Below are 14,059 nucleotides of genomic sequence, written 5' to 3'. Positions count from 1 at the left end.
GGGCAGAATTAGGCCAATATCCACTAATAATAAAAAACTCAAAAAAGAGCAATTAAGTTTTGGAAACATCTAAAATACAGTGACCCCCTCTCATATCATTACCAAGCCCTGCAATGCCAAGAGCTGAGCAAAGAAAAGAGTCCCCTCATCCAGCTGGTCCTGGGGCTGAGTTCACAAACCTGTTCTACTAACACACTGAAGCCTCAGGACCAGAACATCCAATCAATCAGAATAAACCAAATTACAACACAGTCAAAACAAAACTACATTGCTTATTGGGAAACACAAGCTCAAACACAAAGCAAAATGCAGTGCTATCTGGCCCTAAATCGACAGTACACCATGGCTAAATATTTGACCATGGTTACTGATCAAAACCTTAGAAAAACTTTGACAAAGTACAGGCTCAGTGAGCACAGCCTTGCCATTGAGAAGGGTAGACACAGGAAAACCTGGCTCCCTGTAGAGGAAAGGCTGTGCAACCACTGCACCACAGCAGAACCTGAGACGGAGCTGCATTTCCTGACAAAATGTCAAAAATATAAAACAATTAGAGAGTGTCATTTCCCCAAATTTGAAACCCTTATTCAAGGTTTCAAAGACCTCTCAGATGAGGATAGGCTACCCGTCCTGTTGGGGGAGGACGCAGAGAGCTGTGGGTTGGCAGCGCACTACATTGCTGCCTGCCATAAGTTGAGGGACAGTGTCTGACAGACCAATAAACCTGCACATGTCCTCAACTGTATGATTATTGTTATTGTTGAATGTATGGTTATATTGACCGTTGGTTATTGTTGTTACTGTTGTCCCGTTGACAATTTTTGATTCTCATTTTTATTTATTTTTATATTGTAAATATCCAAAATAAGCTTTGGCAATATGTATATTGTTACGTCATGCCAATAAAGCAAATTGAATTGAGAGAGAAAGAGAGAGAGAAAGAGAGAGAAAGAGAGAAGAGAGAGAGAGAAAGAGAGAGAGAGAGAGAGAGAGAGAGAGAGAAGAGAGAGAGAGAGAGAGAGAGAGAGAGAGAGAGAGAGAGAGAAAGAGAAGAGAGAGAGAGAAAGAGAAAGAGAAAGAGAAAGAGAGAGGAAGACAGGGAGAGAGAGGTGTGGTGGTGAACCAACCCGGGATGACATTGTAGTTAGTCTGTCTCTCATCAACACTCTTGTATGACTCAATGAAAATAGACGCTCCATCGTCTCCTCTGGCGTTGGCTGGAAGGCTCCCCAGCCTTGTCAGACCCAGGGGGGTTTGAGATCGCTGATTATCCCTGTTCCCCCTGGCTCTCCCCTGCCCAGGCCCTCCTGCCTTCCTCCTCTTCCCCCATTCTAGCTCTCCTCGCTGGGGCTGGTTCAACTCCGGGCCCCCTGGTTCCCCTGGCCCTCTCCTCTTCCTCCTCTGGCCAGCCAGCGCTCTCTGGTCCTGGGCCCCAGCTTTAGTTCCAGACACCTCCAAATACAGGTAGACCAGGAGCGATAGAGAGAAGAGAATCCAGCGCTCCATAGAGGCTCAGGAGAAAGTCAGGCTAGTCTGTAGAGTAGAGACAGTAGAGTATTACTTTATTATGTCCAACTTGGGAAATTGTTTTAATCCCAGCATGCATCGTCAACGAATTACAATGACAAGACATGCAACAATGACCAACACATGATTAAAAAATACAAATCATATGAAGACACACAAAGGCACATGCACCATAGTATCCCTAAAATAATAGGGATATTTTCTATCCTACTCTGTGGAAAACTGGCAACATCTTCCAATAGGAAGACCTCATAAAACAGTATATCAATTACACTCATTAAAAAGCTTCATGGGTAAAACACTGGAACGAGGGGTTTAGATGCCGGTAAAGCCCTTGATATAGAGAGTTATCGGACACTGCGTAGCAAAATGACACCCTATTCCCTATATAGTCCTATTCCCCATAGGGCTCTGGTCAAAAGTAGTGCACTATATAGGGAATAGGGTGCCATTTGGGATGCATCCATAATGTGCAGTTTTCACACGCTATACCGCCATAATAACACGCCTCTGGTCTCTAGTCCCAGTCAGACAGACAGTAGAATATGTGGACAACTACAAATACCTGGGTGTCTGGTTAGACTGTAAAACTCTCCTTCCAGACTCACATTAACCATCTCCAATCCAAAATTAAATCTAGAATCAGCTTCTCATTTCGCAACAAAGCATCCTTCACTCATGCTGCTAAACATACCCTCGTAAAACTGACCATCCTACCGATCCTCGACTTCGGTGATGTCATTTACAAAATAGCCTCCAACACACTACTCAGCAAATTGGATGCAGTCTATCACAGTGCCATCCATTTTGTCACCAAAGCCATATATACTACCCACCACTGTGACCTGTATGCTCTCGTTGGCTGGCCCTCGCTTCATATTCGTCGCCAAACTCACTGGCTCCAGGTCATCTATAAGTCTTTGCTAGGTAAAGCCCTGCCTTATCTCAGCTCACTGGTCACTATAGCAGCACCCACCCGTAGCACGCGCTCCAGCAGGTATATCTCACTGGTCATACCCAAAGCCAACACCTCCTTTGGCCACCTTTCCATCCAGTTCTCTACTGCCAATGGCTGGAACGAATTGCAAAAGTCACTGAACCTGGAGACTCATATCTCCCTCTCTAACTTTAAGCACCAGCTGTCAGAGCAGCTTACTGATCATTGCACCTGTACATAGCCCATCTATAATTAGCCCACCCGACTACCTCATCCCCATATTGTAATTAATTTTTTTGCTCCTTTGCACCCCAGTATCTCTACTTGCACATTCATCTTCTGCACATCTATCACTCCAGTGTTAATGCTAAATTGTAATTATTTCACAGCTATGGCCTATTTATTGCCTTACCTCCCTAATCTTACTACATTTTCACACACTGCATATAGATGTTTCTATTGTGTTATTGACTGTACGTTTGTTTATTCCATGTGTAACTCTGTGTTGTTTGTGTTGCACTGCTTTATCTTGGCCAGGTCGCAGTTGTAAATGAGAACTTGTTCTTAACTGTCCGACCTGGTTAAATAAAGGTCAAATAAATAAAAGATGAGGGAGATCGCATCATCAAAGCAAGACGTATGTTTGTTGTTGAATGCTGAAACCTGAACTAAAGACCTCAGTTTAAAAGCTAACAGAGTTTTAATATACTTGTATTTTATTTTGGATCCTCTGTTGGGCTAAATTGCTGTGAGCGCTGCTATCTGTCCTGGGATCCTGACAGATTCCGCAGGGGGAGAGACATGAAAGCCCAGCTAGCCTAGCTGGCTCGGCGATCTCAAATAAATGCCGCTATTGAACATTTCCAGTGCTGCAAGAGCTGTGTTTACTTTGCTTTGTTCCGGGACGATGTGGACCTCGCTGACTTTAAATGTAGCAACTACTTGCTTGCAGAGTGGCTACTCTTAGCAAGCAAGTAGCAAACCTACACAAGCTACTGGGGAACCCACGCCCGCATACTTTTTATTTTACCCCAGTAGCCGGACGCCGCACTGGTGGAAGTTTAGCTGCAGTGTCGGGTCTTCACAGCCAACTGGCCGGTGCTCAGCAGGGTTCCTTCCATGAAGGGGTCTCTCCCTTCCCTGGAGAACTCGACCAAACCAACCAGCCATGGAGGTACGTCACTTGCTGTGGAAGTCGAAGGTGTCCTCTGGTAACGGGGGTCTCCATGGAGATGTTGAGCCCGGATCTGACACAGACCAGAAACAGCTTTGCTGCCCTGGATCCAGAAGTTCCGGTGCCTTCTTCCTTGGGTGCTTCCCATTCAAGATCGGATCCGGAGGTACCTGCGTCTTCGTCCTCGGTTCTGTCTCCTTCTCCGGTGGCTTCTACCTCGGGTTCAGATCCTCGGAGCTCCCAGCCTCACCAGACCAGGAGGGCCTGAGAGACCGTCCCATTCAACATCACCAGCTGTCATCATAGGCAGCTCTATGGTGAGAAACATCTCGGTTCCCAAGGTAAAAACACTGTGCTTTCCAGGAGCACGAGTACAGGACATAACAAGGCTGATTCTGATGCCGGGAGATGACACTGTTGTAGTTCATGTGAGGTCAAACGACATCAGGAGGGCTAGCTCTGAACATTTGAAAAAGGATTTTAAAGAAGGGATTTTAGCTTTAAAAGAACAAGAAAAAAAACGGCCAATAATTTCAGGTCCGGTACCATCGTTGGGCCGCGGATGTGAAAGATTCAGCAGACTGCTGGCATTACACATCTAGCTCTGCTAGAGTCAATATTCTAGATAACTTTGACACCTTCTGGAAACAGAAGATACTCTACAGTATTGAGAGTCCATCCAAATCATCTTGGCTCCTGGATATTTCAAGGCTGCGTTGAAACAATGACCGTTCAATGATCCAAGACCAGCTCAGTTAATCCATACAGCTGTGACAATGAGTTGTCATAATGCTGCATCAAATTTACATGATCGTAGGGGCATTGACAAACACAATGGAAGTAACTTATGTCCCCCTAAATGCACCGAATACTTCTGTTGATCCTACAGCTATTGTAGTCATTAATCATGTGCCTATGAACCAGAGTTACACTGTTAACACTGAGGTGGTGTGTCCTAGAAGGAAGACCACTGTTAACACTGAGGTGGTGTGTCCTAGTAGGAAGACCACTGTTAACACTGAGGTGGTGTGTCCTAGTAGGAAGACCACTGTTAACACTGAGGTGGTGTGTCCTAGTAGGAAGACCACTGTTAACACTGAGGTGGTGTGTCCTATAGGAAGACCACTGTTAACACTGAGGTGGTGTGTCCTAGTAGGAAGACCACTGTTAACACTGAGGTGGTGTACCCTAGTAGGAAGACCACTGTTAACACTGAGGTGGTGTGTCCTAGTAGGAAGACCACTGTTAACACTGAGGTGGTGTGTCCTAGTAGGAAGACCACTGTTAACACTGAGGTGGTGTGTCCTATAGGAAGACCACTGTTAACACTGAGGTGGTGTGTCCTAGTAGGAAGACCACTTTATGCAGCTCACCCTGCACTATCAGCTCCAATATAAATAACATGAGTACGTCTACTTCTGATCAGCTGCCCAGTAAAGCATTAAAAACAATCAACAACTCAGAAAACTGCTAAAAATAGCTCATATTAACACCTGCAGCCTGAGAAACAAGGTTCATGAAGTCAATAACATTCATATTCTGATTATCTCTGAAACTCACTTAGATAAAACCTTTGATGATACAGTGGTAGCAATACATGGTTATAACATCTACAGAACAGACAGAAATGCCAATGGGGGTGATGTTGCGGTCTATATTCAGAACCACATTCCTGTAACGCTTAGAGAGGATCTCATGTTAAACACTGTTGAAGTAATATAGCTGCAGGTTCATCTGCCTCACCTAAAGCCCATTCTGGTGGGAAGCTGCTATAGACCACCAAGTGCTAACAGTCAGTATCTGGATAACGTGTGAAATGCTTGATAATGTATGCGATATCAACAGAGAAGTATATTTTCTGGGTGATTTAAATATTGACTGACTATCATCAAGCTGCCCACTCAGGGAAACACTTCAAACTGTAACCAGAGCCTGCAACCTGGTTCAGGTTGTCAGTCAACCTACCAGGGTAGTTACAAACAGTACATAAATTAAATCATCAACATGTATTGATAACATCTTTGTGATCAGACAAATTATTCTACCCTCTGTCTGTTGGCTACTTAGCTTCATGCCTGTCTCAAAATACAACACTGCCCCTTTAAGACAAAAATATATATTTTTACCTGACTTGCTTATTTTTTCTTCTTACAAGAGCATGTTTTGTGCTCTTGTAAGAAGCAGTCACTCCCCTATTGCTGACTACAAATGATCTATAACTGGGCTAATAACTCACTAACTAGCAACGCTATGAACAAAATCTACACACATGGCTACATGCAGCTCTCACTTTGATCTAAAAACAAGCTCATCTAATCACGACCGCTCATGCTGTAAACACAGTCCAGTTCAAAGTAAATGGCACAGATCCATACATAGCAATGGCCTATTTGCATATAGGTCTACTGCAGCTCTGATTGGTTATATGGCACGGGTCTGTGTAGAGTATGGGCTGAGTCGTGCATGTCAATGCAATATAATCCTACTCCGATGCGTTCTGCCCACAACAAAATCTCTTGCATAGTTTGTTTTGTTTCGTTATGTTGCATTGAAAGTGGCTAATATTGCATTGATTCGATCACAATTTCCACAGTAAAGGGAAACATTGATAGAGTTAACAGAGAAAACTCTAGAACAGTGAAAACTCTAGAACAGTGAAAACTCTAGAACAGTGGTCATCAACCTTTTCTGATGATTTAGAAAACGGAAGCCTATGCAACATTAACCAATTAAAAACAGTACTGTAAGCAACGAGGTTTGTGCAGTACGCTATAGGCCCAATACATTATCTCCGCATATTGGCTTTGCTTGATATGCCCTGCCAAAGCATTGTTGTTCAGGCCATTTTTTTAAATTATATTTCAAAATTTGAGGAAGGCTATGCTATATGATCCCACCGGTAATAGATCCGTTGTTGTATTACTTGTGAAGCACGGCTGACTGAGCATACATTTAAATATTAAAAAAGATCCAATAAAAACAACGAAAGCCTATAGATAACCTTTCCTACTCATTCATCATTACTGCTGCAGTGCTTGTTGTAGCACTGAGTGGAAATAGGAAGAACGCTCATTTTATGGATTATAAAAGTGTTGAATACAAAGTGTTGACAGTGCTGAGTAAGAACTGAAACATGAACTCACTCATTAAAACAGCATCTCTTTGCTGTATTCGTTGACAGTCTCTCTCTAGTCGTGGTTTAAAATCCCACAGCAGCTCTTTGCTGTATTCGTTGACAGTCTCTCTAGTCATGGTTTTAAACATTATGAAATCTCACAGCAGCTCTTTGCTGTATCTTTCGTTATGCTGCTACATTACAGCAGACACGGTCATCTGAGCCATCCGATTGGCCAGCGGTAGGGCTATAGTGCACCTAGACAACAGCTGTTAATACAGTTCTACATCCATCCGGTCACCTAGACAACAGCTGTTAATAAAATCTACATCCATCCCGTCACCTAGACAACAGCTGTTAATACAGAATCTACATCCATCCCGTCACCTAGACAACAGCTGTTAATACAGAATTTACAGAAGGCTTTTATTGACAAATACATATAGTTGATGCATAGAGTCAATATTTGCAGTGACCCTTCTTTTTCAAGACCTTTGCAATCCGCCCTGGCAAGCTGTCAATTAACTTCTGGGCCACATCCTGACTGATGGCAACCCATTCTTGCATAATCAATGCTTGGAGTTTGTTAGAATTTGTGGGGTTTTGTTTGTCCACCCACCTCTTGAGGATTGACCACAAGTTCTCAATGGGATTAAGGTCTGGGGAGTTTCTTGGTCATGGACCCAAAATATCAATGTTTTGTTCCCCGAGCCACTTAGTTATTGATTTTGCCTTATGGCAAGGTGCTCCATCATGCTGGAAAAGGCATTGTTTGTCACCAAACTGTTCCTGGATGGTTGGGAGAAGTTGCTCTCAGAGGATGTGTTGGTACCATTCTTTATTCATGGCTGTGTTCTTAGGCAAAACTGTGAGTGAGCCCACTCCCTTGGCTGAGAAGCAACCCCACACATGAATGGTCTCAGGATGCTTTACTGTTGGCATGACACAGGACTGATGGTAGCGCTCACCTTGTCTTCTCCGGACAAGCTTTTTTCCAGATGCCCCAAACAATCGGAAAGGGGATTCATCAGAGAAAATTATTTTACCCCAGTCCTCAGCAGTCCAATCCCTGTACCTTTTGCAGAATGTCAGCCTGTTCCTGATGTTTTTCCTGGAGAGAAGTGGCTTCTTTGCTGCCCTTCTTGACACCAGGCCATCCTCCAAAAGTCTTCACCTCACTGTGCGTCCAGATGCACTCACACCTGCCTGCTGCCATTCCTGTGCAAGCTCTGTACTGGTGGTACCCAGATCCCGCAGCTGAATCAACTTTAGGAGACGGTCCTGGCGCTTGCTGGACTTTCTTGGGCGCCCTGAAGCCTTCTTCACAACAATTGAACCGCTCTCCTTGAAGTTCTTGATGATCTGATAAATGGTTGATTTAGGTGCAATCTTACTGGCAGCAATATCCTTGCCTGTGAAGCCCTTTTTGCTCAAAGCAATGATGACGGCACGTGTTTCCTTGCAGGTAACCATGGTTGACAGCGGAAGAACAATGATTCCAAGCACCACCCTCCTTTTTGAAGCTTCCAGTCTGTTATTCGAACTCAATCAGCATGACAGAGTGATCTCCAGCCTTGTCCTCGTCAACACTCACACCTGTGTTAACGAGAGAATCACTGACATGATGTCAGCTGGTCCTTTTGTAGCAGGGCTGAAATGCAGTGGATATGTTTCTTTGGGATTCAGTTCATTTGCATGGCAAAGAGGGACTTGGCAATTAATTTCAATTCATCTGATCACTCTTCATAACATTCTGGAGTATATGCAAATTGCCATCATACAAACTGAGGCAGCAGACTGAAAATTAATATTTGTGTCATTCTCAAAACTTTTGGCCACGACTGCACATCCATCCTGTCACCTAGACAACAGCTGTCAATACAGGATCTACAGGCATCCTGTCACCTAGACAACAGCTGTCAATACAGGATCTACAGGCATTCCGTCACCTAGACAACAGCTGTTAATACAGAATCTACATCCATCCCGTCACCTAGACAACAGCTGTTAATACAGAATCTACATCCATCCCGTCACCTAGACAACAGCTGTGTAACGATCGTCAAAAGGAATAGACCAAGGTGCAGTGTGGTACGTGTTCATCTTGATATTTATTTTAACTCAGAACACTTAAAACAAAATAATAAACAATGGAACACGACCGTCACGTCTTGCAGGCTTTACACAGCAGTACAAAAATAAGATCCCACAACTCATGGAGGGAAAGGGCTGCCTAAGTATGGTTCCCAATCAGAGACAACGAATAGCAGCTGCCTCTGATTGGAAACCATACCTGGCCAAAACATAGAAATATAAACCATAGAATGCCCACCCCACACCCTGACCTAACAACATAGAGAAATAAACCGTCTCTCTCAGGTCAGGGCGTGACAAGCTGTTAATACAGGATCTACCTCAACCCTGTCACCTAGACAACAGCTGTTAGTCATTACAGATCTACAACCATCCCGTCACCTAGACAATAGCTGTTAGTTAATACAGGATCTACCTCCACCCTGTCACCTAGACAACAGCTGTTAGTTAATACAGGGTCTACAACCATCCCGTCACCTAGACAACAGCTGTTAGTCATTACAGATCTACAACCATCCTGTCACCTAGACAACAGCTGTTAGTCATTACAGATCTACAACCATCCTGTCACCTAGACAACAGCTGTTAATACAGAGTCTACAACCATCCCGTCACCTAGACAACAGCTGTTAGTTAATACAGGATCTACAACCATCCTGTTTTTGAATACATCTTCTAGAGAAAACAAAGACCTGTATTCCTTGAACAAGCAGAATGGTTTCAGCTGTTTAACGTACATGTTTGATTTCGTCAGCTCTTGCCTCAATGAAGCGGTGGTCTCTGCCAAAAAGCAATGTGTCGAGCTTTAGCTCTGAGGCAGAGGAGAATCAGTCCTGTTGAGGATTGGGTTTTATTTACTCCAAACTAGTTTCTATTGTAAACAGATACTGGGATATGTGAACTGTTTCCTCAACCTTCCCAGGAGACCATCCTTAAACACAACGCCAGTACTGTTGACTCAGTGTTTAGTCATAAATTGTCCCTGGAATTGAAGCATTAAAAGCCTTTCTTTGTCCAAAATGCCACCATATTCCCTATATAGTGTACTACTTTTGAAGGGAATAGAGTGCCCTTTGGGACACTACCTTCATCCACTCAGAGGGGAGAAGAGAGGAGGGGAAAGAGAGGGAGAAGAGAGGAGGGGAAAGAGAGGAAAACATTGTGATTAACGTGACCCTCTGGATGACTAGGCTCACATGGAGGAACTCAATACAAACAGAAGAGGGAGGGAGGGAGGGAGGGAGGGAGGGAGGGAGGGAGGGAGGGAGGGAGGGAGGGAGGGATACAGAGCTGACTAAAATAGAAAATAACCTAGAGGAGAGGATGAGACATTGAATGACACCATTTTTATACTGTAATAATGAAATCCACGATACAGTTTGCCTCTGGAACAGTCTTTTTCAAGGCTGTAACAACTATCTTAACTAAAACATTTACAAGTAAATCTTTTTTTAATTTTTTTTAAGTCTTACGAAATAGTTGGATGTGATGTAATGCTGACAGGATTTGTTGACAAAATCAGAAGGAAAAAGACTTGAAGTTCTTTGATTTAAAACAGCTTCTAAACAGAAAAAAAAAACAGAAGTGACTTTTAAAGCCGGTTTACTAACATTGCAGTAAACTAAAAGTTGATGCTCATCACTTACATGAAAACAGGATACATTTGCAGACAGGACAAAGATCAATACTAGCCTCACAACACAGAACACAACCCTCACTGCAGCCCCATCAAAACTCCAACACAGTAAACTTAATGATAAAAGAGCAGTGAGACGACCCAGTATACTTTACCGGAGGTTCGCAGGCAGGCTGTCTGTACGGTGCAAGGCCAAGTTATTTCTTCCCTCTCCCAAGACAGTTGTATGACCGTGTGCTCTACACTGCCAAGCAAATGCAAGTTTTAAAACAGACGGAGAGACAGAGGAGGAGAGGAGCCTGCTCTGCTACGCTCCGCTCATAGAAGCCTGGGGAAGGAAAGGCTGCCGAGCCGCAGTCAGAGTCTGAAAGATAAAAGAACGGAGAGGTTACTAGACAGTGTAATGGGTTAGAGAGAGAGAGAGGTTACTAGACAGTGTAATGGGTTAGAGAGAGAGAGGTTACTGACTAGACAGTGTAATGGGTTAGAGAGAGAGAGGTTACTGACTAGACAGTGTAATGGGTTAGAGAGAGAGAGGTTACTGACTAGACAGTGTAATGGGTTAGAGAGAGAGGTTACTGACTAGACAGTGTAATGGGTTAGAGAGAGAGAGGTTTACTGACTAGACAGGTGTAATGGGTTAGAGAGAGAGAGAGAGGTTACTGACTAGACAATGTAATGGGTTAGAGAGAGAGAGGTTACTGACTAGACCGTGTAATGGGTAGGAGAGAGAGGTTACTGACTAGACAGTGTAATGGGTTAGAGAGAGAGGTTTACTGACTAGACAGTGAATGGGTTAGAGAGAGAGGTTACTGACTAGACAGTGTAATGGGTTAGAAGAGAGAGGTTACTGACTAGACAGTGTAATGGGTTAGAGAGAGAGAGGTTACTGCATAAGACAGTGTAATGGGTTAGAGAAGAGAGAGGTTACTGCTACGAACAGTGTAATGGGGTTAGAAGAGAAGAGGTTTACTGACTAGACAGTGTAATGGGTTAGAAGTGAGAGAGAGAGGTTACTGAACTAGACAGTGTACTGGGTTAGAGAGAAGAGGTTACTGACTAGACAGTTGAATGGGTTATAGAGAGAGAGAGGTGTACTGACTAGACAGTGTAATGGGTTAGAGAGAGAGAGGTTACTGACTAGACATGGTAATTGGTTTAGAGAGGAGAGTAATTACTGACCTAGACATGTATGGTTCGAGACAGTGTAATGGGTTAGAGAGAGGTTACTGACTAGACAGTGTAATGGGTTAGAGAGAGAGGGTTACTGACTAGACAGTGTAATGGGTTAGAGAGAGAGAGGTTACTGACTAGACAGTGTAGGGGTTAGAGGAGAGAGAGGTTACTGACTATACAGTGTAATGGGTTAGAGAGAGAGGTTACTGACTAGACAGTGTAATGGGTTAGAGAGAGAGGTTTACTGACTAGACAGTGTAATGGGTTAGAGAGAGAGAGGTTACTGACTAACGTGTAATTGGTTAGAGAGAGAGGTTACTGACTAGACAGTGTAAAGGGTTAGAGAGAGGTTACTGACTAGACAGTGTAATGGGTTAGAGAGAGAGGTTACTGACTAGACAGTGTAATGGGTTAGAGAGAGAGAGGTTACTGACTAGACAGTGTAATGGGTTAGAGAGAGAGAGAGAGAGGTTACTGACTAGACAGTGTACTGGGTTGAGTAGAGAGAGAGAGTTTACTGACATAGACAGTGTAATGGGTTAGAGAGAGAGGTTACTGACTAGACAGTGTAATGGGTTAGAAGAGAGAGGTTACTGACTAGACAGTTGTAATGGGCTAGAGAGAGAGGTTACTGACTAGACAGTGTAATGGGTTAGAGAGAGAGGTTACTGACTAGACAGTGTAATGGGTTAGAGAGAGAGAGGTTACTGACTAGACAGTGTAATTGGGTTAGAGAGAGAGAGGTGTACTGACTAGACAGTGTAATGGGTTAGAGAGAGAGAGGTTACTTGACAGACAGTGTAAGGGTTAGAGAGAGTAGAGGTTACTGACTAGACAGTGTAATGGGTTAGAGAGAGAGAGGTTACTGACTAGACAGTGTAAGTGGGTTAGAGAGAGAGAGGTTACTGACTAGACATGTAATGGGTAGATAGTAGAGAGAGGTTACTGACTAGACAGTGTAATGGTTAGAAGAGAGGTTACTGACTAGACAGTGTAATGGGTTAGAGAGATAGAGGTTTACTGACTAGACAGTGTAATGGGTTAGAGAGAGAGAGAGGTTACTGACTAGACAGTGTAATGGGTTGAGAGAGAGAGGTTACTGACTAGACAGTGTATGGGTTAGAGAGAGAGAGGTTTACTGACTAGACAGTGTAATGGGTTAGGATAGACGAAGAGGTTACTGACTAGACAGTGTAATTGGTTAGAGAGAGAAGAGGTTACTGCTAGACAGTGTAGATGGTTAGAGAGAGAGAGGTTACTGACTAGACAGTGTATGGGTTAGAGGAGAGAGAGGTTACTGACTAGACAGTGTAATGGGTTAGAGAGAGAGGTTACTGACTAGACATGTAATGGGTTAGAGAGAGAGAGGTTTACTGACTAGACAGTGTAATGGGTTAGAGGAGAGAGGTTACTGACTAGACAGTGTAATGGTTAGAGAGAGAGAGAGGTTACTCACGAGACAGTGTAATGGGTTAGAGAGAGAGGTTTACTGACTAGACAGTGTAATGGGTTAGAGAGAGAGAGAGAGGTTACTGACTAGACAGTGTAATGGGTTAGAGAGAGAGGTTACTGACTAGACAGTGTAATGGGTTAGAGAGAGAGGTTACTGACTAGACAGTGTAATGAGTTAGAGAGAGAGAGGTTACTGACTAGACAGTGTAATGGGTTAGAGAGAGAGAGGTTACTGACTAGACAGTGTAATGGGTTAGAGAGAGAGGTTACTGACTAGACAGTGTAATGGGTTAGAGAGAGAGGTTACTGACTAGACAGTGTAATGGGTTAGAGAGAGAGAGTTTACTGACTAGACAGTGTAATGGGTTAGAGAGAGAGGTTACTGACTAGACAGTGTAATGGGTTAGAGAGAGAGAGGTTACTGACGACAGTGTAATGGGTTAGAGAGAGAGAGGTTACTGACTAGACAGTGTAATGGGTTAGAGAGAGAGAGGTTACTGACTAGACAGTGTAATGGGTTAGAGAGAGAGAGGTTACTGACTAGACAGTGTAATGGGTTAGAGAGAGAGGTTACTGACTAGACAGTGTAATGGGTTAGAGAGAGAGTTACTGACTAGACAGTGTAATGGGTTAGAGAGAGAGGTTACTGACTAGACAGTGTAATGGGTTAGAGAGAGGTTACTGACTAGACAGTGTAATGGGTTAGAGAGAGAGGTTACTGACTAGACAGTGTAATGGGTTAGAGAGAGAGAGGTTACTGACTAGACAGTGTAATGGGTTAGAGAGAGAGGTTACTGACTAGACAGTGTAATGGGTTAGAGAGAGAGAGAGGTTACTGACTAGACAGTGTAATGGGTTAGAGAGAGAGAGAGGTTACTGACTAGACAGTGTAATGGGTTAGAGAGAGAGGTTACTGACTAGACAGTGTAATGGGTTAGAGAGAGAGAG

At 43.6% G+C, this 14,059-nt stretch overlaps 1 protein-coding gene across 1 annotated transcript in view; it reads right to left on the bottom strand.

Moving 5' to 3' along the window:
• The window catches only part of ecm2 (extracellular matrix protein 2, female organ and adipocyte specific), a 30,438-nt gene extending 19,585 nt beyond the window's left edge, over nt 1–10,853 (bottom strand). Inside the window, exons 1-2 of the mRNA XM_029774194.1 lie at nt 10,639–10,853; nt 1,128–1,533 (exon numbers count right to left, since the gene is read on the bottom strand). Coding sequence (XP_029630054.1) covers nt 1,128–1,506 — 379 coding nt within the window. The 5' untranslated portion in view covers nt 1,507–1,533; nt 10,639–10,853. The remainder of the gene's footprint in view (nt 1–1,127; nt 1,534–10,638) is intronic.
• Between the last annotated feature and the right edge of the window lie 3,206 nt (nt 10,854–14,059).

This window comes from Salmo trutta, chromosome 14 (genome assembly GCF_901001165.1).
Source record: "Salmo trutta chromosome 14, fSalTru1.1, whole genome shotgun sequence".
Taxonomy (NCBI): Eukaryota; Metazoa; Chordata; class Actinopteri; order Salmoniformes; family Salmonidae; genus Salmo; species Salmo trutta.
Note: the sequence above shows the minus strand (reverse complement) of the source record. Positions and strands in the feature narration are given on the sequence as shown.